This window comes from Arvicanthis niloticus, chromosome 20 (assembly GCF_011762505.2).
Source record: "Arvicanthis niloticus isolate mArvNil1 chromosome 20, mArvNil1.pat.X, whole genome shotgun sequence".
NCBI classification, from domain to species: Eukaryota; Metazoa; Chordata; class Mammalia; order Rodentia; family Muridae; genus Arvicanthis; species Arvicanthis niloticus.
Window position 1 is genome coordinate 13,565,148 of NC_047677.1, and position 26,421 is coordinate 13,591,568.

At 43.9% G+C, this 26,421-nt stretch overlaps 1 protein-coding gene and 1 long non-coding RNA gene across 4 annotated transcripts in view; one reads left to right on the plus strand and one right to left on the minus strand.

Annotated features, from left to right (window-relative positions):
- Positions 1-5,566: 5,566 nt before the first annotated feature.
- Prdm1 (PR/SET domain 1) overlaps positions 5,567-26,421 on the plus strand; it is a 38,505-nt gene continuing 17,650 nt past the window's right edge. Inside the window, exons 1-2 of one of the 3 annotated variants that reach the window (XM_034524575.2) lie at positions 5,567-5,717; positions 26,116-26,364. In XM_034524575.2, coding sequence (XP_034380466.1) covers positions 26,179-26,364 — 186 coding nt within the window. In that variant the 5' untranslated portion in view covers positions 5,567-5,717; positions 26,116-26,178. Of the gene's footprint in view, positions 5,718-23,826; positions 24,497-25,569; positions 25,865-26,115; positions 26,365-26,421 lie in introns of those variants that run through there. The other 2 variants (XM_034524574.2, XM_076917189.1) reach the window with 2 other exon arrangements.
- On the minus strand, positions 12,552-15,081 carry LOC117724649 (uncharacterized). The gene is made up of 2 exons (XR_013105491.1): positions 14,589-15,081; positions 12,552-12,947 (listed from the first exon to the last, which is right to left on the minus strand). It is a non-coding gene; the product is annotated as an uncharacterized LOC117724649 (long non-coding RNA).

Consider the following 26,421-nt stretch of genomic DNA (forward strand, 5'->3'; position numbering starts at 1 on the left):
CTGTTGTTTCAATGTTTCATCTTCAGTTTCAGGAAACCTGAGTGTTAGTAATAAGACCCTTACTGGAGCGTTCAAATAAAAGCTGTTCATGGGAAGGCATTGGGAGCTCATAGGAACATTTCAGTTCACTTAAAAAAAAAAAAAAAGTTGCTTCAGATAGTAGAAATGGATGTATTTAAGGTTAAAAGAGAACACTTTCAACTTAGAAATTCTCGTCTCATAATTCCTTACAGATGAATCTATGAAAGTAGTTTCACTCCACTATTGAAACACAAGCCTCCGTTACCACACAGACCTGGGACTCCTACTCCAGGCCTCGTGTGGGAGTCCACAGCTGTGAATTGGAAAGGCACAACGTAGATGTGGACACGAGATGAGCAAGACCGTACAAATCCATCTCTAAAAGGAGCGTAGTCTCTGGCCTCCCCGATTCTAGCTCCTCTTGTCACTCCTGGGCAAGGAAACTACGCGGCCATCTTTCTTTTGGGGAAGGGGGTAGGAGAATGGTGGTGGAACTCAGGGCCCCATGAATGCCAAGCAAGCGCCCTACCTCCGAGTCCCATCCCCAGCTCCTAACTGGGTATTCCTATGCAAATAGTAATAATATTAATCTAGACTTTGTAGTACTGTAAACCCCACCCCACTCATGCAGCCCACTGCAGTGGGTCTCCACTCCCTTGGACTTCCCTTTCGATAGACCTTGTATCGTAGCCTGTTGATCAGCCCCATACAAGCCGCCTGGAAACTACAACCAGAGACGCTCCTGTGGAGGAAGTGGGTGTGAGCCTGCCTGCCCTTTGTTGTGGTCAGTAAAGGAACTACTTGTGCTTTTTAATTAGAAGGGTGGGACCAGATTCTTCCTAATTGCAATTTGAGCTGTAATACAAAGCATTTACAGAAGACCGATGTTTTAAAAGAAGTGCACGGTCATTCTCTCCCGCATTCAACCCCGAGCCTTCCTTAAATGACTCCTCATTTTATAATTTAGCGGTTTTTTGTCTTTTGGTTTTTGGTTTTTGGGTTTTTTTTTTTTCTTTTTTTTTCTTTTTTTTTTTTTAACTTACCACAGCCTCCTCCAAAACACGATCAACCTCCTCTGCTCTGTCTTTCCAGTTTTTAAGGCTGCAGCACAGCTTCTGTTTGAGAAGGCTCTGGAGGTATGCAAAGGCCGCCTAGGACAATGGATGTGGATACAAAGTGCCCATTCAGAAGAGGCAGAAAGTGTTCATCCAAAATTGCAGACAGCTGCTCGCGCTAAGTAGAATTTATCCTTAGAACTAGACAAGGAAATTTGTATTTCCTGTTTTAATTAGAAGGGACTTTCACAACATAAGAATAAAAAGGCATGGTTTGCCCCAAAGACACGCATCTGCTTCATATAAAAATAAATGCATTATAAGTGTGAGAAATTGCTTGAAGATGCCCATGATATTGGGAATATGCTGTGTATTTACTTTATAGTCATCTGAGGTTTTCTTTTCCAGTAAGGTTAAGAACCTCAAGAATTTTTATGACTGAGTTTGAGGAAAAAGCATGGCCAAACCCTGTTGTTCATGTTGTGTTGGTACAAAAAGCGGAGGATGTCTTTTGCCTCATACACCTGCCAATTATGTTCACGCAAGGACTTTTCTTGTGTCCCTGACAGGAAGCAGTGGAATTAATTCTTCACCACAACTGTTGATTTGGGATACATAGTAAATGAAGAATAATTCAGTAGGCAGGTGTGTGTGTGTCTATGTGTCTGTCTATGTGTCTGTCTGTCTGTCTGTCTGTCTGTCTGACTCTGTGTCTGTGTGTTCAAGCTCCTGAATTCGAAAGGAAATATACAGGCTTCCTGCATGACATTGATTTTTTTTTTCTTTTTAGTAACGTACTTTTCAGATATCAATGCAGAGAATGCCCAAAGGAAACCATATTGAGTCATTTTAAATTATTTGCAATGTCAGAAAATTTCTGGCAGAGCCGTAACTCATCTTTTGAAGTTAACGTGGGCATAGTAACCACTTAGTCCTCTATATAAAACCATCCGTCTCTTTGGCTGGGGATTTTGGAGCTGGCATTGAACCCAATAAAAATCAGTTTCTATTCTTACATCCTTACTATAAGAAAAGAAGCCTTCAGGCTTAAGGAGTGGGTCTGCTTTTTGTTGTACAGATGTAGGAAAGACAAAATTAGGACAGATATAGTCTGAAAGCTATATTCTCCATGCTATGTTCAAAGTGGTCAGAACTTAATGTAAATTATTTACAGTTGCCCTCTCTCTTGATGGTCCCACCTGGGCAGGAGGAAGCTCTTAGTTGTACAGGGTTAGGTTTGGAGCTCTTTGTGGGTCTTCCTCTCTGTGACAACCTCCTTGGGAGTATATACACCCTCTGTCAAGACTTGCCACAAGCTCTCTTCACGCCTTATGTGATTCTCTGAAGAGGCTTTAAAGCTGTTGGAACCTCTCCAAGAGAGTGCAGCACATGACAGAAATGTCTCAGAGCTGAGATTGAGAAGTCCAAGGTCCATGTCAGCATAGTTCTGGTGAGGATTGTATACTACCATGCACTGGATAGATTCTCATGGCAGAAAGAGAGTAAGGAAACTGTTGTCAGTTGTAGGGGTCAACTAGTACCCTCCGGGGTGGTATTCTCATTCCTTCCTAATAAAGTCACATTAGGAAACAGGATTGCAACATGTGAACTGAGGAGAAAAGCAGTTCATCATTGGGTTGGAAGACCTAGTGTGGTTTCAGGAGTGTTTAGCATCAAGTAAGACGTGTACTTGGGAAGAAAATGCCAGAAGGGAGATGGTGTAGAAGGTGGTGCCTCGTTGTCCTGGCATGATTTCAAACATGACTGAGGAGACCCAGGAAAAGAGGGTCCTCCATCATGTTATAAATAACAAGAAGTGCAGGTAGAAAAGACAAGAGTGAGCTGGTCATAGAGGTCTTTGGTCCACAAGGAAAGTGACAGCAAGCCATGATATAGCAAATCTCTGATATCACATGCTTCAAAAGATCTGAGGTTGGTGCTAAAGTTAAGAAATGTAGTCTAATAGCAGTCACAGAAATGAGGAGATCCCCGAACCCCCAAGCGTATTTGGCTTTCACCAAAATAGCCATAAATTTTATCTAGAACATGGATGTGGCTTTACCACCCACATCAGCTTTGTAAACCTCCTGGTTCAGGAATGACCAGTTTCCCAGCCTCACCAGCTTCTCTCGCTGCCTTTGCTTCCGGTTAAATTTGCCTGTATAATGACCTTACAATTACTTCTAATCATGTATTACTATTTCAAATATGATTCCTAGTATAGATTCTGAGCTCCTCTACTTCATTAAAATTCCCTACACAAACCGTGAACCTGAGTCCCAGAAATGTGTAATACAATATAGAACATGCTATGTCTCGTTTGAGTTGAATGTCTTAATGGGGAAATCTAGGCTCAGAGACATTGAGTGATAGGCTCAAAGCTTTCAGCTAATTAGGGGCAGAGGTCTTCATGCATTTCAGAGACTTTGGGAGTTGTTAATGATATCCACCCGGCAATCTGAGCTCTGACCCAACCGTGATCCGGTTCTGCATTAGAGGATAGACTTGGAAGTTAGACCTGTATGAGATGACTCGGAGTGAAGCAGACAGGCTTCAAAGCAATCAGGAGAGATGCTCAGGATAGCTCTGATCTCAGCAATCCCAACACATCTCAGAGATCTGCATAAGCGAAAGTAGCTGAGAACTGAGGAAAAAGCAAGTCTCCATGAATTCCTTATCATCATCAGTTTAAAAAAAAAAAAAGGGTGTCCATTGTTCATTTTTATCTCTTACCATGATATTTACATATGTTGTTTTTATAATATCTGAAAAGTAGATCCTGGTCACTTCAAAACAGAACAGCTCATAGATTGGAGTGTGCATGCGTGTGTGTGTGTGTGTGTGTGTGTGTGTGTGTGTGTGTGTTACATAATATTTTTTTGTTTCCTTAAGATTTAAGTCCTAAAGGTAGTTTTATATTTCTCTGATCTGTAGAAAACTGATCATCTTCGTTTCGTTTCTTTTGGAAAGGGAAAGTGCATAACTCCTTTCTAAGGGTAATCCTGACATAGAAATTCCTATCTAGAGTGTAGTCTTTCCACTGATCTGTATGCTACAGAACGATGTGAGATTTATTCCCAGGGGACCAGGTGTTGCTGCAAGGGGAGCGGATGCCCACCAAGGTTACAGTAATGGCGTGGATGCAAAGCACAGGAGCCGCTTAGCTCTTTCTAAGCGTAAAGTGTCTTTCATGATGAAGTGTCCCGGTTGGAGTAGTTCCAGTATGAAAGAAGTAGAGAGTAGCTTTCAGAACCTTTAGACCAGCCCTGCTCCACGCACACACATTCCCAGCACACACCCACTTTTTGAGTGAGTGGTAAGTTTTTGCTTGCTGAGGCACAGTGGGAGAGCTAATGTGTTCAGAGAATGTTGATTCCTCCGGGGTTTCGGGTTCCTGGGAGGAGGAGGGGTGGCATCAGGGCTAGAAATGAATAATCATTGCTGGGTTTTTGTCTTTAAGAGCCAAAGGAAATGGCAGTCCTGTCCCCTCCCACCACATCATCCCCCAAAACAGCCTAAATGAAGATGGATGGGATCCCTTTCCACAAAGGCCGAAGGGGATGCCCTTCGTCTGCAACAGGAATGGTGGGGTGACTTTGGGTCCCCACAAATGAAGCCCTTTCCGAGTGCCATTTTCCTGGGGTTTCCTGGCTGTGAGTGCTGCTTGGCTCTTTAAAAAAACCCTCTACTGCCAGGTCAGGCGGAGGTCAGTGTAAACTAACTCAACACCTCCTTTCCAGATCATTCTTCAAATGGCAAGAAAACACCAGGGGAAATAATGGATCTGAACTGCCAAAGGTTGCCGCGTACAGGAAACATTCACATTTCTAGCTTTTCATAGCTCAGCTGCAGAGCGGACGATCAGTCGGGGCACCAACTAGTGTGTTGTGCAGTCAGTTTTACATGTAGAGCTCTTCTGGTCTTAATCTGTATGTTGCCTGTAAATGTCTCCTATTCTGCCCCCACCTCAGTGAAGAAACGAGCAGCCACAGGTTCAGTCAAAAGTCTCAATTCTAGTTGCCAGACATGAGGGGAAAGAAACACATTATGATCTATTCCCAAACTATTAGTCAATGCTGAAAATTCCATTTTAGGTTTCCTATATCTGAAGCAAATCATTCATTCACTTAAAACTGAAAAGATGTCGAACAAATAACCCAGAAGGTCAAGGTTACTGTTAGGTGTGCATGAAAGCTGGAAGTTGCTTTTGCAGTATAGAAAATAACTGAATTTAACTGTTTCAGAAGGACCGAAATCCATTCATTCTACAAAGGATAATAATTGCACGACATTACTTTTTTTTTTTTTTTACCTCCAACCCAGCACCTGGGCTTGTCCCACTGTATCAGGAAGTACGTTTTTCATGGATGAAAGAACTCATGGCCCTATCTAAAAATAGCGTTGTCTTTCCACCAGTTCATCTCAGCTGGAGGGGGGGATTAAACGGTAATTGTCTGGGAATCTAAGGGGCACGGATTGAACTGGAGCGGCTTTCCCAGCAAGGCCCAGGTGGTGAGAGTTGAGGAGCACCCTTCAGATAAGACCCTGAAGCAGGCCACTTCTGTGCCTAACGCCTCTTCTGCAAAATGGCCCCTCTTGGTGTCGAGCTGTGGACAGACAAGATGCAGGCCTGTTCACAAGGTGAGCGGGCTACTGCTCAGACCGTTGGTGGAGCTGCTGAGGGAAGTTGTGGCCTGGTAAAACTCTACTGGCCTTTTCTGCCGCGCCTCCAGGCGCACAGCCTTGAAGAGCATTTACCAGTAAAACTGGATATGCTCAGCTGGGAGTGATTCTCCTGCCTGGAACCAGGTGAGAGTAGGCAGTAAGGACAGGGTCAGTGTGCATTGCCTTGGCCACTAGTCGCAGGGGAATTCTGGGTTTCCTGACACTGTAGATACAAGCTGGGACCTCCTCTTTCGTTTGTTCCTGGAGCTGCATGTGCTCCTTAGAGAGACGGACAGATGCGGACAGAATGTGTGTGGGCCAGGGTTCTGAAGGATGCTGAGTTAAGGGGAGCACAGGGGTAGGATCAGAAGAAAAAACAAAAAACAAACAAACCAGAAGTCTTTGGAAGCTCACTTATGCTGTAGGGGTCTCGCCTCAGTCATAGATCACCGTTTGTAGATGGAGTGAGTAGTTGGTTACCTGAGCGGCTGTTTCCTTTGGTAGAAGAGAGATTATCTCTCTGCCCTTCTTAGTTAACATAGTTCTCACGTGGGCTTCCACTGGCAGGAGACTTGCCCAGACCCCTGTAGTACCGAGGGACACCCATCCACACATTCGTTATACTAGCTAAATTATTTGGGGGCTTCCCTTGATGGCTGGGGTGATGGTCTGTGGCTTTGAAGTTTTTTTTTTTTTTTTTTTTAAATCAATGGTCCTCTGTTTGATTCATAAATGTCTTTTGAATAACTATCTGTGTACACCTGCTCCCATGCAAACCAATACACAAGCTCTAGCCCCTAGATTATGGCACGTTCTGAAAGGCCTTCTATAACAACACTCTCCTACAACGCCTATTATTAATAAGCTGAAACAAACAGTGGCTAAGAGCCTTTCACAGGGAAACCATGACCAACAGTTCGCACTTTCTTATGTGTATCGTTCACGCCGCTAAGGCTACTTACTGTAATTATGTACTAAAAGGGCTGCACCTTTGGCACACAAACAGTTTTCAAAAGTATGTTTGAAATTACTGCACCAAAGTTAATACATGACCAGGCTGCCTGTCTAAGAATGTTGTGTAAACATTATAGAAAAGGATCCCTATCTCATCTGTAGTTTAAAAACTGGGTCAGCAAGTCTGGGGATAAAAGAAGATTGCAGCCCCATTGCTTCCCTAGACTGAGCCCGTGACTTCCAAAATCAGGGGGCTGCCCTGTAATCCTAATGGATTGAGTTCCGAAATTCCTTGGATTTGTCCTGCTGAACTAGTCTAGCCTCTCGGGGGCTTAGCTGGATCCCTGCCGATAAATATTATGGTTTATACACAGTAATTCCACCGAGTCCAGCTGTAAATTTAAGTCTATTGTATTAATACAACATTGAAAGGAAGCCTTGCTCTTCCAGGGACGCTGAGCCTGCCTTTCAGACATGTTTAGAAAAATAGAAAGGATTTTCAATTAGCTGGTTGGAGGCCCTTAGAGACAGTACCCTGCCTGGCCACCCATTGTCTGGAGTTTGGGCCTGCTCCTTCCAAATGGGACAAATAAGGAGCTTCCCAGTGTGGTCATTAATGGGCCAGCTTTGGTGGGGGCTTTGTTCTTAACTGGGGGCTTTATCTTATCCCTGCTGGCTAAGCCCCTCCATGTACCCCTCACCTGTCATAACTGTCATACATTTAATTCATCACTCGGGTGGACAGCCTCACTGATCACGCCACAGGATGGGAGGGTGAGGAGAAGAGGGAAGGGCTGTGTCCACTGAGGATGATTAGCTGATTTTAATAAAGATTTTAAGTGAGATTTTAAACAAGTAGGCAGCTTGGTGGGAGAGAATCCTCTGCTTCATGGTTGGAACATAACAGCCAGCATTTCAAAAGACAGCGCCACAAAGAATTTGCTTGAAGAATCCAAACAGAAATGGTAAAGAGAACCACAGGACAGCCCCCTCTGCTCTTCTCCTAGGTTGTATAGAGACTCTTCTTTCTCTTTCAAAAACATTTTGGAACATTTTATTTCGTGTGTGTGTGTGTGTGTGTTTGTGTGCACATGGGCACTCTGTCATGGCACACATGGAGAAGTCAGGACAACTTGCAGAAATAAGCTCTCTTTCACCACATGGGCTGTAGGAGTTAAACTCAAGCCTGATGGCAGGTGCTTTACCCATAAAGTTATCTTCAATATTTGACAGAAATACAGAAAGGAAAAAAAAAAGTAGCATTTTTACCACCTATTTATAATAACTAATTTATATGCTTGTATTAGCCACCTAACTCCTGTGGAAATGTAAACAGGTAGTTTCCAACAAAAAAAATTACTATAGTGATATTGATCAGTCTAAGAATTTTCATCATTATATATCTTCTGCAAAAACTGTATTTTTTTTACATTTAAATTTATTTTCTATGGCTGTTTTGCCTGCGTGTGTGTCTATAGCCCGTGTGTGTGCCTAGCACTCACAGAAGCCAGAGGGCATGAGATCCCTTAGAATTGGTTCTGAGCCACCATGTGGGTACTGGGACTCGAACCTGGTCCTCTGAAGGAATAGCCAGTGATCTTAACTACTAAGCCATCTTTCTAGCTCCCCAACTGGTATTTATTATAAAGCTGTGTTTACAGTGAAGTATTTGAGACAGCTATTGAGTGCAATTCATGTGCTAGGCATTATTCTCAATGCTTCCTATATAGTATAGTTCCCAGTCTCCAAGTCTTGTAGGAGCCGAGCGCTGTCATCTTCATTCTGTTAATGAAGAAGGCAGTAAGTCGCCCAAATCCAGACCATGAGGAATGAGGAGAGTTAAGACCTTAGCCCAGGCAGGATGACCTCAGAGCCATGTCTTCTTGCCATTATTCCCAAACAGTCACATAGAATTGGCTTATCTAACAACTACATTGAGCGATGGTGGGATGATTGACCCAGCAGATGAACTCACCTGCTGTCAAGGCCTGGGGCTCACACCATGGCGGGAGAGGCCTAACTTCCATGGGATCGGCCTCCACTTCAGAGTGTGGCACACACTCACATAAATAACTAAATTTAAAGGGAAGCACCTTTGGAATTTAGTGAAAATATTATGGGCCTTGTCCTTCCAATAGCAAAAAAAATAAATACCTAGACTATGCCCAGGTTTTAATGTGTGTGTGTGTGTGTGTGTGTGTGTGTGTGTGTGTGTGTGTGTGAACATGTGTACCCAGACTCGATTGCTCTCTGCCTTTCTTTCTAGATATGGTATCTCAGTGACTAGGAGCTTTCTGGGCTACACTGGATGCCAGCAAAACTCAGGGATTCTCCTGTCCCTACCTCCCCAGAGCTGGGATTATAATCTGCTTTGTTTTTCTGTTGGTTTTGGGCAAGCCAAGGTCCTCATGCTTGCCCAGTATGCCATCTCTCCAGACTCTTAACATCCCAGTTTTATACTTGGAGCAATTGTGGAAAGAGACGGATTGAGAACGCCCAGCAGTTTGTCCATTCAAGTGATGTCAGGCCTTGTTCCAACAGGAAGCTACTGTCCTTTCCTAGAGCTCGACAGTACCCTGCCCTGTGCAGACACCTGAGAGCAGTCATGGGAGACTCTGAATGACACGTGCCAAGCACGTGGACAGTAAATCCCCTACTTCAGTTCTCTCTTCCAGCATTCTCTGGCAGACAGCCAAGCTAAATATTTCTGCTTGATAAAAAATGCACTGTGCTCTGCTTTGCTCTGGTGGCCTAACTTCAGTGGTAGAATTTTCTTCAGTGAGATGAGTAGGAACTAGAGACCAGGCTTGTAGCACCCATGTGTATATTTTTTACCACAAAACTTTCTTTATGGGCTATAATTAAATGAGCTTATTCAAGAAGGGAGACCAAGTGTTTTGAAAAATACACTGAATGGGAAATTCTTTCTTCCTGGCTACTACTTATTCTTTGATTTGTTTTTTATTGTCTTTTCAGATTTCCTAAATGTCCATCATTCATTATCTATCTGTTGCATTTTTTTAAGTAAAATTTTAAGGCTGTTACAGTTGGTCAACTGAAAGACCTTAACATATGGACAGTGTGTTTATACCAGATGAGGATTATAGTTAATTGAGATGGATGAGTTCTGTCTTCATTAGGACTAATTAGAAGAGGAGAAGGAGCAGCGACATCCAGACAGCCCTTCTAATGGCTTTAGAAGTGTCTTCTTTACATCAAAGGGCTTCCTCGAAGTTGTCTGAAGAAACAAATAAAATCATAGGACTTTTTGCCTTGGTTCTTCTCTGGTAGTTTAGTGTGTGGATTCTCCGTGCTACCTTTACCTCACAACCTTTTCAGGGGCTGAATAATAGCCATGTCATAACCAACATCATAATCTAAGTAGCAAGTTCCCACAAATTTTGATATTTGGACCACTTTTAAATTAGTATAACTATATATAACGTTCTAGCTAAACATGCCTATATCACTATGACTTCTCAAACTTTTTTCCCCATGCATCTATCCCTGTGCATCTGAATTATTTGACCAAAGGCTATGGATCTTCAAGGCTTTTGATATAGGTAGTTAAACTTATTTCTAGAAAAGTTATATCAGGGCTAGAGAAACAGCTTGGCAGTTAAGAACATTGGCTGCTATTACAGAGGAGTCAGCTCCAGTTCCAGGGGATCAGATGCGCTTTTCTGACCTCCACAGGTACCAAGCAAACACACGGTACATATATATACACGTGCAGGCAAAACACTCATATGCATAATATAAATAAATACGTCTTTTAATATTTTAAAGAAAGTTATTAGGAAAAAGCATGGTGTGTAAATTACCTAGGGACTGAGATTTATCCTAAAAATTTAAGTACTAACGTCTTTTGCTGTTTCTTTTTATGTAAGTATTGATGACATTATTAATGGACAACTCTCTAGCTTTTGTTTATTTGAAAAACATAGTAGGCTCTGACTGTATTTGAGGTGCCATGCCATACCCCAAAAGCAGCTTTTGCTACCTTGAAATGTTTATTTTTATAATCATCTTCCACTGTTTCTTTAAAGAATTACAGTTTGTAATGGTATGTTTAAACCATGTATTAAGACTGTGTCTTATAAGCTAGGTGTGGTGGCTCAAGCCTTTGATCCCAGCTTTTGAGAGGTGTATCTGAGAGTTTGAGACAGGCCTGGTATGCGTGTGTGTTTGTGTATGTTTGTGTGTGTGTGTGTGTGTGTGTGTGTGTGTTATGAATAAAGAATTAATGTATAAGGATGATAACACCAATCCACTTTCGATAGAATATAAAATTTGTGTTATCTTGGCAGTGCTGAGGATCCAAACCCATGTCTTATACATCTGAGACAAAGTACTCTTTCAACAAAGCTATAACAAGCCACAGAATGTATAACTTTTAGTCGGTTTTCCAGTACTGGCTATGCATTGGTATGTATCTATCCACATCTTGGCGGTAGTTTCTGTTCTGAGTCACAAATTCATCCACAATTGGAATAGGCATTCGATCTGGGGTCACTGGGGCGGAACTCCTGTGCCCAACTTCATTTTCCTATGTCCTTCATCAATCTCAGAGGCAGACTGTGTCTGCTCCAAGCTGTACACTTAGAAGCTCTTTCTGTTTCAAGGTGTAAGTTACATAAAAGCAGGAGAGAACTGCGCAGGGAAAGGGGAACAAGAATAAAGCAGCTGGGCAGTCATGGTGTACACCGTTAATCCCAGCACCCAGGAGGCAGAGGCAGGCAGATCTCTGTGAGTTTGAGGCCAGCCTCATCTAAAGTGATTTTCAGGATGGCCAGGGCTACACAGAGAAACTGTGTCTTAAAAAAACAAAAAAGAAAAAACAAAAGATAGAGAGGAGAGACAAATATTGCATTTTTTCCTCATTCAGAATCCAGATTATATATATATATATATATATATATATATATATATATATATATGACAGAAAAGCAGAAGAGAGACTAATAGGAGGGAGAGAGGAACCCGGGTAATAAGGAAGTCAGTATGAACAAAATACAATGATGTCTATGTGTCTATGTAGGAAGATGCCATAATGAAATTCATTATCTCGCATGGTAACTAAAATCGAGATGAAAAAGAGTTAACAACCACAACTCCCAAGCACTGGGCGTTGACTTTGCAGAAAGCATTAGGAGAGACAATAGTTTATGTGTATACAACATTTAAAAGGTGGAAATCTGGTTAAGTAAAATGAAGATCGCTGCCTACCCCCTCCCCATTTGTCAGCATGTTCTAATCACAAGATAGAATTAGCTGACCCCACCACCACCACATCACTTGATTTAATTGGTATGAGAGTCAACCTAAATAATAACATTTTAAGGTTTTCCAGGACATTCTGGTATGCACCAGAGTTGGAAGCATCTGTGGAGTGTATTGTAATGTTTTCCAGCCAATGTGTTGCACTTTTGTATGTCTTCGCCTGGGCTTTTGTATCCACATCCCCACCAAGCCACAGACGAGTCTCTTCTTTATTTAGTGTGTGGGAGAAACGGTATTCTTCATAGTGCTTAGCTTTTTCTTTGTGGTTGGGAAAGCAAAGCAAAGAGCAAATTTATCTTCTAAGAGATAGCAACAATGAAATCAACCTGGGGATAATTCTGTGGGGTGGGGAAGGGCAATGGAGAGCATCATTCAGTTCTTCTGCAAGAATTCAGATTGTGAACAAGATTGCTCTGAGAAGCATGGTCTTCCTTGTCACAGCTATACAAGAATGCAGCACACTGATAGGAGTTGCCTCGTCGGAGGCTGAAACATAGCTTGCCTATTATTTGTTATAACAGAAATATAGTCAGGTAAATGATAGATAGATGTAGATAGATAGATAGATAGATAGATAGACAGACAGACAAATAGATTTTATTCCATCTCATAGTTAGTAGTAGCACAGTTAATGTTTTCTTCTCAGACTCATCTGTAATAAAACTCAAGACCGGACAATTGGTCTTGGACTCAGTGCGTGCCTTTGGAAGCCTCAGCACAGATAAGCATGCAGCTCCTGCTGACTGTGGCGGGGAACTGTGTGACAACGTCCTAACCATTTATGTCCTGGGCTCCTAGTAAAGGAGAACAGAAACGTGCTAGGGCAGATTTAGCTCTTCTCTGGAAACAGGATGGTTTCATTCCTCTTCATCCCACACAGACTTCCAGGGGGGCCTTGGAAAGGGACCTTGTGCCAGCAGGCTTAAAGCTTCCCGGAAGCCATGGCCTGTGCTGTGTCCAGATCTGATACTCAAGAAGGAGAAGTAATGAAGTTAGCAAGGAGTAGATGAGAACTGGCTGTGGACTCCAACACAAGGCAGCTGAGCTCCGGGCTTGACATAGGGCTCAACTCCAGGAGAAGGACTGTGTGGCAGGGCACATTGATGGTCTGAACCCCAAGGTAAGAGGATTAAGCTATTTCTCAACATTATAGTAGTGTTAGGGAGCCTCATTTATTAATTTTAGATTATTTTTTAAAATATATTTACTATGTATGGAAATTTTGCCTGCATATATATCTGCACTATATGCATGCCTGCTACCAGAGAAGCCAGCCCAGACCAATGAGGATCTTGGAACTGGAGTTGAAGACAGTTGTGAGCCACAGTGTGGGTGCTGGGAACCCAACTCTGGTGTAAGAGCAGCTAGCATGCTACACCACTGTGCCCTCTCTCCATCCCCAGAGATTTATTGCTTCTTCAATTTAAAAATTCTCTTAAAAAGTGATGAAGCTGTTTTACAGTCTAAACCCTCTGGTTGGCTAAATAATATTAAGGAACTACTTTTTTAAAAAAAATGAAATTGTTAGCCAGGCAGTGGTGGAGCACTGTTTTAATCCCAGCATTCAGGAGGCAGAGGCAGCTTGAGGCCAGCCTGGTCTACAGAGTGAGTTCCAGGTCAGCCAGGGCTATACAGAGAATTCTGTCTCAGAAAAAAAGAAATGAAAATTTTTTTGTATATTCATTATACATAGTACTTACTATGTATTATTTTTCATTTATTGTTTTGCTCAGGAAATATTTTATGATTTAGCAGTTACTTTTAGCTGAGTCTCATGGCTCACACCTGAAATCTCAATACTGGGGACGTCTCTGAGACAAGAAGAACCCCACCCTACCCCCCAATCAAGAGTTCAACTTTTGCTACTTAGCGAGACCCTATCTCAGACACAAGTGAACAACTACAAACCAGCTACGTAATGTTTTTAAGCGTGTTTGAGAGTAGACAGACATGCTTCATAGTTAATTTTGAGCAAGTATGTTGAACTAGAATCAGTTACTATCCAAGACAACTTAGACTCCATGACCAGCTGGTCCCCTGCTGCAGGTCCCACGTTCTTATCTGCAGGACAACACTTGGGAATTTAGATGTGACTTCCGAATTCAGAATTGTTCAAATCCTGAACATGAGGCTCTGTGTAGTTTAAAAATACATTAGGGCCGAGGTGTGGCTCTAGGGTAGAATTGGGAGCTTTAGTCAGGTCCTGAGTTAATCCTCAGTACTTAAAACAATTGATATATATTGATCATTAATTAAATTTTTAAAATGATACATAGTTGTACTTTGGAGTACTCTGTGGCCATTAAGAGAGAAGATGACTCCGGAGAAGTGTTCACAGTAGTGAGAGGAACTAACTGCCAGTCAGAAAACACTGCTGGGCACTAGAGTGGCAACCTACATAGTAGCAGCTGGGAACCAGACTCTGGAGAATCAAGAGTTCAAGTTGGCTAAGTGAGACCCTGTCTCAAAACGCCAGAAACAAACAGAACCATTATTTGTGATACAAGTCCATTTAGAAGTGACACTTAACGGCTAGAATCTACACCAAATTGAGAACAATGACTGGCTTTTTAAAAAGGCCTACTTGGCAGTAAGGGATTATAAACTAACCTGTTTGCCCCTGGGGCTGTGTGAGGCCCTCTGTGGCGACGACGTATGGACAGGACACACAGGGTAATCCCGACGCTTACAGGCTAATGCAGGAAAGCTGCCTCCTGGGGTTTTCAGGAGCCGAACAGCCTACTGTCCACAATAGCTTCCTCCCTCACTCAGGGGTGGAGCTTAACTTTCCTTCAGTTCTCTCAGTTAGCTACCCACCCTGATCCGTTTCAGCTGCCTCCAGACCCCCAGCTTTTATGATCAGAATATATCAATGTATTTCAATTAGAAATTCCTCTGGGCCTGGGGAAGTGGCTCAGCAGGTAAGAGTGCCTCCGGTGAAAGAGTGAGGACCACAAACATTTGATTCCCTGGCACCCTTGTAAGTGCTGTGTGATTTTATCGCATGAGAAGCAGAGACAGGTGATGCCCAGAGAAATCCGCAGCTCTTGTGAGAGACCCAGCTCAATTTTTAAGCTAGGCAACAAGCCAGGAAAACACACAGCACCTGACATCAGTTTCTGCAATCCCGCGCTCTCTCCCTCCGTCCCCCCTCCTCCTCTCCCTCCCCCCCCTCCCTTGGCCCCCTGCTTCCCCTCCCTCTCCCTCTCCCTCCCCCCCCCCCATGCTCTCTAGCTCTCTCACAATCTCTCTCCAGGTTGTAGTTTGATGGTAATGCTCCCGCGGAGCATGCTTAAGACCCTAGAAAAAGTGACCACATTTGAAAGGAAGAAGAGTTTGTTATTAACTCTCAGCTGCTTCATTTCCAAAGAAAATAATTTCCAAACCTCCTCATTCTCCGATACTGAATTACATTTCTAGGAGCAGAGATAATATTTTTGCTGTATTTCTGCTCTGTTTTTAGTAGATGTGTACATTTTGAAAGAAATGCCTTTCTATACCCAGTATTCTGGGTAGAATATGAAGGTAATATTTAGCAACAAAGGCTTCTTGGACAGTCAAAGAAATAAACACAGCCTAACAGTAGCCACAACATGTTCCTGTTCCTGGTTCTGTCACTGGCCCTGGGGTGCTATTGTGATCGCTTCCCTGGGTTTAACATGCGGAACTTTCTTGCCTTCAGATGCTCGGCAGGACCTCCAGAGGGAGGACCCTTGCTCTTAGGTGAATGTAGATGGTTCTGTTTGGGTGGCAATGCAGAGAGCTTCCTCCTTGACACACCACACTCCCATTCCAAAATTTAAGAAAGCTGGCTGGCATAAGACTACCACAGGAATCACTACAAGAAAAGTCAGCGTATAGGCCTTTGTCTCTAAGAGTTTAAAACTCTCAGCGCTAATCCAAACTAGGTACAAAGTAATATTATGTGAGGAAACCCTAACACTGAGCAAAGTATAATTTTAGTCTACTTTATCAAACTGTTTGCACACATAAACAAATAGAACATATGCAAGGTAGTTGCATGACTTACTTCGCTCTCAAACGTCTCTGCCCGTCCAAAACAATTTTGCAAGTCAGAATTAGCAGCCGCCCAGTAAGGGTCGAGGAGTCTGACTGCTTGATTTTCTCTACTTTTACCTAATTGCTAGTGGCTAAGAAGGGCCAAGACCCGGCAGGAAAACTTTCAGAAAGAATTCCAGTGTGGGGGTGTGCTTACAGGTGAGAGGACTGAGCAGACCCAACAAGAATCCTGCCTGCCAGGTCTACTACACCGGGTAGGCCTGGCATGGTGGTACACACTGTTAATCCCAGCACTTTCGAGACAAACACAGGCAGATCTCTGTGAGTTCAAGACCTGGTCTACATATTGAGATCCAGGCTAGTTAGAATTACATGGCAAGGCCCTGTTTTTAATGAAAGAATGTATTTTCAAGTGCTGGGGTCAGAGGTATATCCTTATGTCGATATGGCTTCTGCCCTGAAATACTTCCTAAATTCTCTGACTGTGGACTTTGTGCCCTATATGTTCTGTAGCAGGAATGTCTTCAGAGCCTGTCTCAGTGCTTCGTTTACAGATAGGATCTGAGAACCACTTTTAATCTGTTCAGTAGACATTAATACAGATCTGTAGTAATACAGACATTAATAGAGTACTGAACTGAGTCTTGAGTTGTTGTGACAGCCATGCCTGTTCACAACAGGTAGGCCAGCACAGATGCTCTCATTTTACTAGTAAATATACTGGGAAAACTTGAACAGAACAAAAGTGGCCGGCATGGGGAAGGGGACCAACAGTGTCGTGTTCTGGAGGCACGGTCTGGCCTAGAAGCATGTGTTTGCTTCATGCCCTGTACCATGACTTCAGCCGCCTTTGGAGGCTTACAGTAATATAGATAGTTTAGTGTCTTGCCTTTTTATGGGAACTTCTGAAATTAAAAATGCTTCCAAGAACGTTCGGAATAATATGAAGCAAAATGTACACTTACTGTACATAACAGTTTGAGGTATAAGTTCACGGGGTTTTATTTGTTTCGTTTTGTTTTGTTTTTTAACCACTTTAATTTTTACAGTTTTAGAAAACCTCTATTCTAGAGAATGGAGAACTCTTTCTTCAAGTCCAGCAGCAACTTTTTATACTAGTGCAAACTAACTGTTAATGAAAGTGTGGTCAACAGGGAAATAAATCTTTGGTTTGTTTAACCATATTCTGGAAAGAACATCAAGAAGCAACCGTGTCAGTCACCCGAGGTGATGAAAGCTTGAAGACCATCCAGTTACACAGCAGCCCCAACGAGATTAGTTCTTCTCTTGCAGGGATAAATGCATTTACATTTATCTACTGGTTTTTTAGACTAGTTAATGTGTTACACCAGATAAATCTGCTTCCTGAGTCCATCTTTCAGCTTGTTCTCTCCTCTCTGGTGCTGACAAATGGTTGGAGTTTGACACAGTTTATCAGTTGAGCCCCTGCTGGGGACTGCCTGTCACTTGCTCAGACTGTCACAGAGCCAATGTGAGCTCTCTGCAATATTTTGCCCTTACTCCCTAGAGACAGATTCCAGGTGCTGTGAGTTCCGCCTCCCTTTGCACACATGTCCTCAGCCAGAGGTGAGCTCTTGAAGATTTTTTAGCAGGGTCACTGTAGAAATGAGACACCATTTTTAATTTATATGGAAAGGGTAAAATCAAGCCTGTTTTATGACCAATGAATATATGAAGGACACTGAATGTGTCTTGTTTCGTAAGCACTGAAAAAGATACTTTCTCCAAAGTCATTGCAGCCCTGAGACTCATTCTTTTGGTGCTTGCTGACACAGCAAGCAAAGAAAACAAGCGCCTTATCCCAGCCAGAATGAGGCTTCTTAGATGGACTCTCTCTTCTTGTCTGTCTGTATCATATCAACTACACTGGATAATGGGTTTTATTGTGATCGACTTCACATACGTGTATATACCACATTCTGACCTTATTTCAATTTAACTCCCCACCATTCGAATACAAAGTTGACACAAAGGCCAAGCCTTGAGTGGGTCTGTAGGGTTCTCTGGCATTCCGGATGCTATTGTTGGGCAGAATTCTTTGGAATCCTGGATGAAGCGAGCTTTTTGCTCTGACCAGCTGGTGTTAGTGCGATCAGTGGGACTTCAGCTCTGCGCAGAATCACTGGGGCCACGCACACTTGGGAACAAGCAGTGGGGTACTAGGGGTGCTTCGTGCCACTTGTTGAACCTAAAGCAAAGTGCAGTGTAATCGCCGATTGATCGGCCCATTAGCACACTTAGCTGTTACCTACTAGTGTAGTGACAGGGGCCCTCAGAGTTACTGATTTGAATTCAGCCTCTGCTCTCTTCCTGCCGCCCTTTACTCTCCTCCTTCACATTTCAAGCCACCGGGAAGAGGGACATCGTAGAAGAGGGAGTGGGGTCCAGATGGGAAGAAATGGAAGGCTGGAAGGATCCTTTCGGAAGTAGGTCAGGTACTTGGGAGATTAGACGAGCTTGCTTCATCCCTGAATACAATTAGGGGGAATTAGACCTGCAACAAGTAGCTGGGATTATCAGCTTTAATTGTCTATTGTCAGAACCCAGCTCTCCTCTGGAGGATCCTGGTGGCAGTGTACACTCTAATACCTTTAATGGCCCTCCATCGTGGGCTTAGCTCTCCTAAAAAACAGTGTCTGCTTTTTTTTCAAAGGAGCTCTCCTAAAAAAAAACACCAAGCTGTTACTTTCTCTGTGGTGGATCCCATTCTAAGGTAATGCAGTGCGGCCCCTCAGTCTCCACAGGTGCACCTTAAGGTGAAAGGAAGATGGCTACTGAACATTAATAGGCATCTGGCTTCCCTGGTAGGCCCTTTCAGGGAACAATGGGCTGTAGATGGTGAGTGATAAGTCCAGGCTGATGGCTTCTAAATCTCCTACTCTCTTTGTCAGAGCTGATGGGTCAGAACCCCCTCTCTATCTTTCTGTTAAAAGGGTTATCAGGCTTATACGAAGTCAATAGTAGTGAGGTTTTTTTTCCAGAAGATAAGATGTCTATTAGATGAGGCCTGTTATTGTAATACCATTGTTTTTCTGTTTCCTTTATTACCCTTCAGCCTCTCAGGTGGGAAAGGCAACATTTGAAGGACAAGTCGATTGTCTCCGGACTCCAGGCCTAGACTCCAGGTCTAACATAAAAGATTCTGCCATGGGCTTCCTTCCCGCTGTCTAAGCCTGGTGTTATACTCAGAACCCTTGAGTTTTGGGTTCCACAAGTGGCAGGGTGGTTTTCCTAGGCAGTAGGCATGCCTGCAAGCTGCTGTCTCCCAGGGTCATGGTTGCAGGTGAGATCTAGTTATTATGAGCAAAGCCAGGAGACATGTGCTTTCTAGGCTTCTGCAAAGCTGGTCCACAGGTTACCTGGCAGGGGAGTGGGGTTTTGTCTTAAATCTGGTATTCAGCTCAGGTAAAGACCTACACCCCTCAGAGCAGAATTTCTGAGTGGGTCAGGGGTCAGTGATTCAAGAATACATTATTATTTCTTTGGTTCTCTTTATCTGCTTCTAACTCCCGGAGAATCCGAGTGTACATATGTACTACCGAGCAAACGCCTGCACACACACACACACACACACACACATCTTCTACCATCTTCGATCTTCCCTTAGAAAGGATGAGAAGTCTTCAAAGTATTCATCAGCCTTTTTTTTTTTTTTTTTTTTTTTTTTTTTTTCCCTCCATGGCAGAGCCTCTATCCTAGGCTAACCTGCTTTGTAGCTGAAAATGATCTTCAATTTTTGGTCTTCCTGCCTCAACACCCCCATGTGGAGATTATAGGCATCTGTTACTTTATTTGCTTTATGCAGTGTTAAGAATTAAGCCCAAGGCTTTGTGAACACCACAGTCTTTTTCTTTCCACTGTGAGCCTTTCTCCTTGCTGTGAGGCCTCTCCTTCCACTGAAAGAGAGAGACTGTATATTGGTCCCGTGCTCTCACTGGTGTGGAAGCTATCCTTCCTCCCTCAGACTCTGAGAAGAGAATGTTCAAGGATATGAGGATGCACCTGCCTAATGCCTCTCTCTCCTTAAGTCTCTCTGTCCTGGCTCCTGTTAGTTAAGGCTTATTCCTTTTCCCACCAAATTCAGACTCGATGTCTTCTGGGTTCAGAAATGATGGTTTTTCCCACAGCCTTTTCAGGAGTTAAAATCCCTCTCCCATCTGAATCACCATAATAAAAACATAGTTAAAAAGGCGATCAGATCTTGGAAACCCACAGTGGTTTTTCCCCCACAAATGCCATGATGGTTACTGTTGGCATTATTTGTTAAGTTGGTGAATGTTCAATTGAATGAATAGCTTAAAAATATGTGAATAATTAGATAAAACCAAAACTGTGACAGGACCAAAATATGCTGAGGTGTTGTGACACAGACAGTGCTGGAAGCCCAGACTTCACAGCCGTCTTGAAGGTTTTTACGGGCCTTAGGAGAGTACTTATCTTTGGTTCATTCCTTGAGAGAGAAGAGAGCGAGCAAGCTCTTACTTTAATTTACTTAATCTTTGTTTCCCTTCTTCAGGAAGTCAAAACAGTGACATCATTCTAAGCCATCCTACAGGCTCCTAAGATCACCATTCCAAAGTCTAGGCCCCGACAATGTTTGTCCCAGTTTTAGGGGAGGTAAGCTGTGTGTCACGCAAAGGAAGCTTAGGCTATTTTTAAATTGATTTAACACATCATTGAAACATATCATACACATATCACACCCATGACACACACGCCGCATTGTAACACAGCATGTGTCATACATACATTCTCTCTCCCTCACTCACACACATAACTTGCTCTTCTTGTCCGGCTTTTTTAAAAAAAAAAAAAAAAAAAAAAACGGAAGGCAGCCAGAGAAGCCAAGCCTGGTTGACTTGAGTTGAAAAGGCCGTTAAAGTTTAAAAGCCAAGTGCCCCTCCAGTTCTCAGCCTGGCTTGGAGACATGTGGGAGGGCTTCAAAGCCACAGTGCCCCTCTTTAAGGCTCAGGCTTACAGTTGGTCCCCAAATGTTTACCAGCATGAAGATGCCTAGCTTACAGGAAGTGGGAAATGGGTGTGGGGGGTTGAGGGTGGGTGGGTGAGTAGGGAGTGGGGAAGAGGGTGGGGGGTGATCTATTGATGTGGTTAGCCTGTCATTGACCTTGGTTGCCTATAGCAGGAGTTGAATTAGAAAATGAAAACTTGTTTCATCTTGAGCGTATTTTATCCTTTTTTTTTCTTTCTTACTTTCCTTAGGGGGAAAACAAACTTTTTTTTTTTTTAAACCCCAAGTGGAGTCCAGTCTCCAGATTCGGTGCTCAGGTCCCCTTCATGCCACAATAGCTACAGTAGTCGTTTTGCTCATACGAGCATCAGGCCGCCTACAGAGTGATTCCCGACCCACCCAAAGACGAAAGGGGCGGGGAACCTGGCCTAGGAGCTGAAATTGAACGAAAGTCGGTTTTTGATGATGCATCAAAAGAAAGGGACCGGGCTTTCTGAGAACAGAGCTATTGGCATTGTAATGGGCTACCATTTCACAGATGCTTAAGGAGAGAACTCTGTGGGAGAACAGCTGATGAATAAAGACAACTGCTGAGGTTGGGGTGTCCTAACACTGGAGATAATAAAATGGCTAAAACTGTACCGGGTGGTTGTTTAGAAGAAACATTTTTGGCCACCTCCATTCTTCCTACTGTGCACCAGCGCTAGTGCCTTCCTGTCTCCTAGCTCTAGTCCACACCCACATCCGGGCGCACCGGGCTCCGCCTACAATCCGGCCCTGCTTAGTTGTTCTGCTCTGGACATACCTAAGTACTATGATATGAATGTGACTTTGCTCAATATGACCGAACTTCCTTTCTCTTTGGGTGCCCTTCATTTCAACTTATATTGCTGTCTCTCCTTAACTACCCCAATCATCATCAAAAATTGTCCTAGGGCTGTTTGTTTTGTCTTGTTTTCCCTCATCTCCTTGTAACAAGAAGCAAACACTCCAAGGATGTTATACTCCAATACTGTATCCCGTTTTGTTTTTTTTGTTTTGTTTTGTTTTGTTTTTTGTTTTTTTTTTTTTTTTTGCTTCCTGGTAGTTTCACCTATAGCTTTGTCCAGCACAGCTGGAACACCTGGAACTAATTTTAGGGTTGCCTGGATAAGCCTCACACTGATATTTGATGTTTGCGTCTCCCTAGACTCAAGCCCATTTCACCACCTCGGAAGGTGAGCACAGGCTGATATTAATTAGTGAGTTGATTCACAGGCATCTTCCAGTCATTAAAGTAAACATTTGGCTTAAAATAGCCCTCTTCCCCGCTCGGAATGCCACCCTTTGCTTATTTCTTTACACCACAGTGGTGAAATCACTGACGCTTGCATGGTATCCATGCCTCAAGAGCACAGTTTTTCCTGAAGGGGGGGGGGGAGAGAAAAAAGAAAAAAAAAAAAAAAAGAAAAAAACTGTGTTAACTACTGTGGAGTGGAGACAGCTAGCAGCAGGCCAGCCCTTGGGATGACTATATTGTTTTTCTGTCCATGGTGGTGCTGACTCAGCATCGGTTAATAAACCCTCTGCAGGAGGCTGGATTTCTTTTGTTTAATTATCACTTGGACCTTTCTGAGAACTCTTAAGAATTGTTCATTCAGTTTTATACCCCTGGCACAAGAGCAAGCTAACAGCCTGTTTCCTCTTGGTGCTAGCGCCCCCTCTGGCAGAAAATGTAATAACAGGTGGACCTACAGCCCTCCAGGGAGTGTGTTCTACTCTTGTCCCCTAGTATAAATTTCATTATTCTGAACCACACAGATTGTAGAAGGATTTTCAGATGCACATATCATTTTCTGTGATACAATCTTCTACCTCCCACCTACCCCTCCCCTCAAAAAAAAAATTCTGGGAAAGTTTCTTGAAAGGAAAACAGATAAACAGGCCTGTCTTTATGATTGAGTTGGGCTTTTGTTTCGCTGTGTTTCATTTCTTCCTGTAAACAAATACTCAAATGTCCACTTCACTGTATGACTAAGTTGGTATCATTAGGTTGGGTCTGGGTGTGTGAATGTGGGTGTGGATCTGGATGTGGGTGGGTGTGTATGCCTCGTGTGTTTAGAATACTAGAAAAGATACCACAACGTAAACTTTTGGGAGAGATGATTTTTAAAAATTGCAGGGTGGAGGTTGGGGGGGGGCTGCAATGCGGCAAGCAGGAAAAACGGGAGACTTGAATTTCTGTGATCAAAAAGTCGTGATGGGATGCTGGCTATAAATGGGCCCTCGGCAGTATTGTTTCTGTGAATCGGAGGGTCCCTGCTGAAGGCAAAAGACCATTGAAGGAAGTACCGCATCTGGTTTGTTTTGTAATGAGAAGCAGGAATGCAAGGTCCACGCTCTCAATAATAAACAAACAGGACATTGTATGCCATCATCACAGGATGTCCTTCCTTCTCCAGAAGACAGACTGGGGCTGAAGGAAAAGCCGGCCAGGCTCAGAACGAGCCCCACTAATTACTGCCTCCAACAGCTTTCCACTCAGTGCCATCAGTCCAACAGCCCCCCTTTTAACTGCGAAGCGTTCCTACTCTCCATTGTATGTACAAGCCCAGAAGCCCGGCTGTGGGTTTGGGGCTGAGAGGCAGGGACAACAAAACCAGTATATATGATTATAACTTTTTCCTGTTTCCCTATTTCCAAATGGTTGAAAGGAGGAAGTTAGGTCTGCCCAAAACTGAATGTATTCAGTTAGCAGGAGAAATGAAATCCTACACGTTTACGAGGAGAACCGCCTTAGAATATTTATTTCATTGACAATGACTCCGGGATTACACAGCGACATTGTATTGCATGTGCTGCCCAAAATACTTTAGCTCTTTCCTTCGAAGTATGTCGGATCCTGTAATTGAGACACCGAGTTTAGGTGACTAGGGTTTTCTTTTGAGGAGGAGTCCCCCACCCCGCCCCGTTCTGCGGCGACAGGAAGCTAGCGATCTGGACGACTTAGAATACAATCGCAGTGTGAGTAAACATGGAAGGCAAACGCCTGCAAAGGGAAGTAAGAAGATTCCCAGTCCCTGTTGAAATCCATTTGCAAACAGAGGAAGCTGCCGCGGGTCGCAATCGGTGGGGGGAAGCCCTGAACCCCACGCTGCACGGCTGGGCTGGCCAGGTGCGGCCACGCCCCCATCGCGGCGGCTGGTAGGAGTGAATCAGACTGTCAGTGTTGGTAAAGAAGTCTGCGGCAGGGCAGGGAGGGGGAAGAGTAGTCAGTCGCTCGCTCGCACAGACACTGCTGCCGTGACACTCGGCCCTCCAGTGTCGCGGAGACGCAAGAGCAGCGCGCAGCACCTGTCCGCCCGGAGCGAGCCCGGCCCGCGGCCGTAGAAAAGGAGGGACCGCCGAGGTGCGCGTCAGTACTGCTCAGCCCGGCAGGGACGCGGGAGGATGTGGACTGGGTGGACATGAGCGAGGCTTATCTCAGATGTTGGATCTTCTCTTGGAAAAACGTGTGGGTACGACCTTGGTAAGGAACCAGATTCTGTTTTAAACATGATTTGAAAACTTTTTGATCCCTTTTTCTTTCTTCCTTTCTTTTTTTATTTTACTTTTCTTTCCCTTTCTTTCTTCTTCTTCTTCTTTTTTTTTTTTTTTTTTTAAGAATGAAGCTGCAGTAGAAACCAACGCTTCTGCTTTAGTGCGCGGAGCACTGTCAAACATTTAGAAGACTTTTTTTTTCCCCCGTATGAATCATTAACCCTTTCAGTTCTAGACATAATTGTCAATTCACTGAAATTTCAGTAGTGGCTCTTGTCCGCTTCCCCGCCCGCTGCCAGTAAAGTAATCCCGGGTTGGCTTAGGTTTTCAATTGTATTTAACATCGTTTGTCCAGCATGACCTTACATGTTGGAACTATATAAAAATAAGATAGTTTAAGTTATAACCGGGACAAGGACAAGTAAACATCTTTCCCCTCCTAGGAGTATCATATTTAGGGAAGATGTGCGGAACTGTAAAAACCAGCTGGAGGGACTCCCTCAGTACTGTGTTTACATTTTCACGAGCGCACGTTCTTACATGGATATCCTCATTCCTAGTTTTTATCTGCGGCGTCTACGTGGGAATACGTTGCAGAGGCTGTTTTATCTTTTTTGCTTTTCCTCTTTGGAAAGGACGTTTTCCGAGAGCAGATAAGAGGAGGGTCCTCAAGTCTTCTGTATAACTTTAGTTACAGTAAACTGTGCCACTTCAGTGACTTCTGGGAATTCATGCACTTTCACATTTAAATAGAAAGTGCTATTTGTGGCTGAAGGCTCCTAAAGGAATTCTCTTCAGGGAATTCTATTGACTTTTTTTTTTTTTTATGTTTTGTTTTTAATTTTCCCATCTGGCTCGAGATGCCCACCGATCCCCCCCACCCCCACCCCCAAAAAGCTGCTGGGTGTTTCCCCCTTCACCCAAATTTTCTTTTCCTGTGGTCCATGGGAGCTCGGGAAGGTTGGTGCTCAGGGATACTGGCAGGATGCAACCCCTCTCGGGCTTGTCTGCTGGAGGATGAAAGAGACTGAACGCGCGCGCGGCAGAGGGTGGAGAACCCAGTTGTTTTGAAAGTTGTTTCGCGTAGGGAGCTTGTGGGAAAGTTCAGTTTTCCCCATTTGGAAAAGGCAGGCTGGGTTCCGCTCCTGCCCCACACGCGTTTTCCATTTTTAGCTTCATTCAGACGCAGACAGCGCCCCTGCCTCTTCCTCCCCTTGTTTGTGACACTTCTCTGAGGCAGCTTTTCCACAGCTCTGAGGGTCTGGCGGCCATGACCCCGGGCGTCCCGGGACACAGGACGCAGCAGCGCCCACAACGCATTTTTGCCTTGAGAGGCAAAGCCAAGGATTGTTCAAAGGTAGCTCTTTCTCTCCGGATGAGGTTACCATATACACATACACATTTTTTTTTCAGCCAAGGGTTGCATTTTAAAATCGTGCTTCTTCAAGGCAGTCAGTCTACTTTACACGGCTTTGGACTCTTACTCAACTGTACAAGTACTCGATCCACTTTTCAAGTCTTCAGAGTACTGCGTTAGTCATAGCCTCTAAGAGGGAGGCACAGCAACGCCGGACAATGGGGATTAAAAGCCTTTCCCTTCTCTTCCAGGCTGCCCCCAAGTGTAGCTCCGGCTCCGTGAAGTTTCAAGGATTGGCAGAGACGGCTGGGATCATGAAAATGGATATGGAGGATGCTGATATGACTCTGTGGACAGAGGCCGATTTTGAAGAGAAGTGTACATACATAGTGAACGACCACCCCTGGGATGCCGGCGCCGACGGGGGTACTTCTGTTCAAGCCGAGGCATCGTTACCAAGGAACCTGCTTTTCAAGTATGCCGCCAACAACAGCAAAGAGGTAAGCCGGCTGCCTTCCTGATTCCTTGACTGGCAATCGGGCCAGCTCTCCTACTAT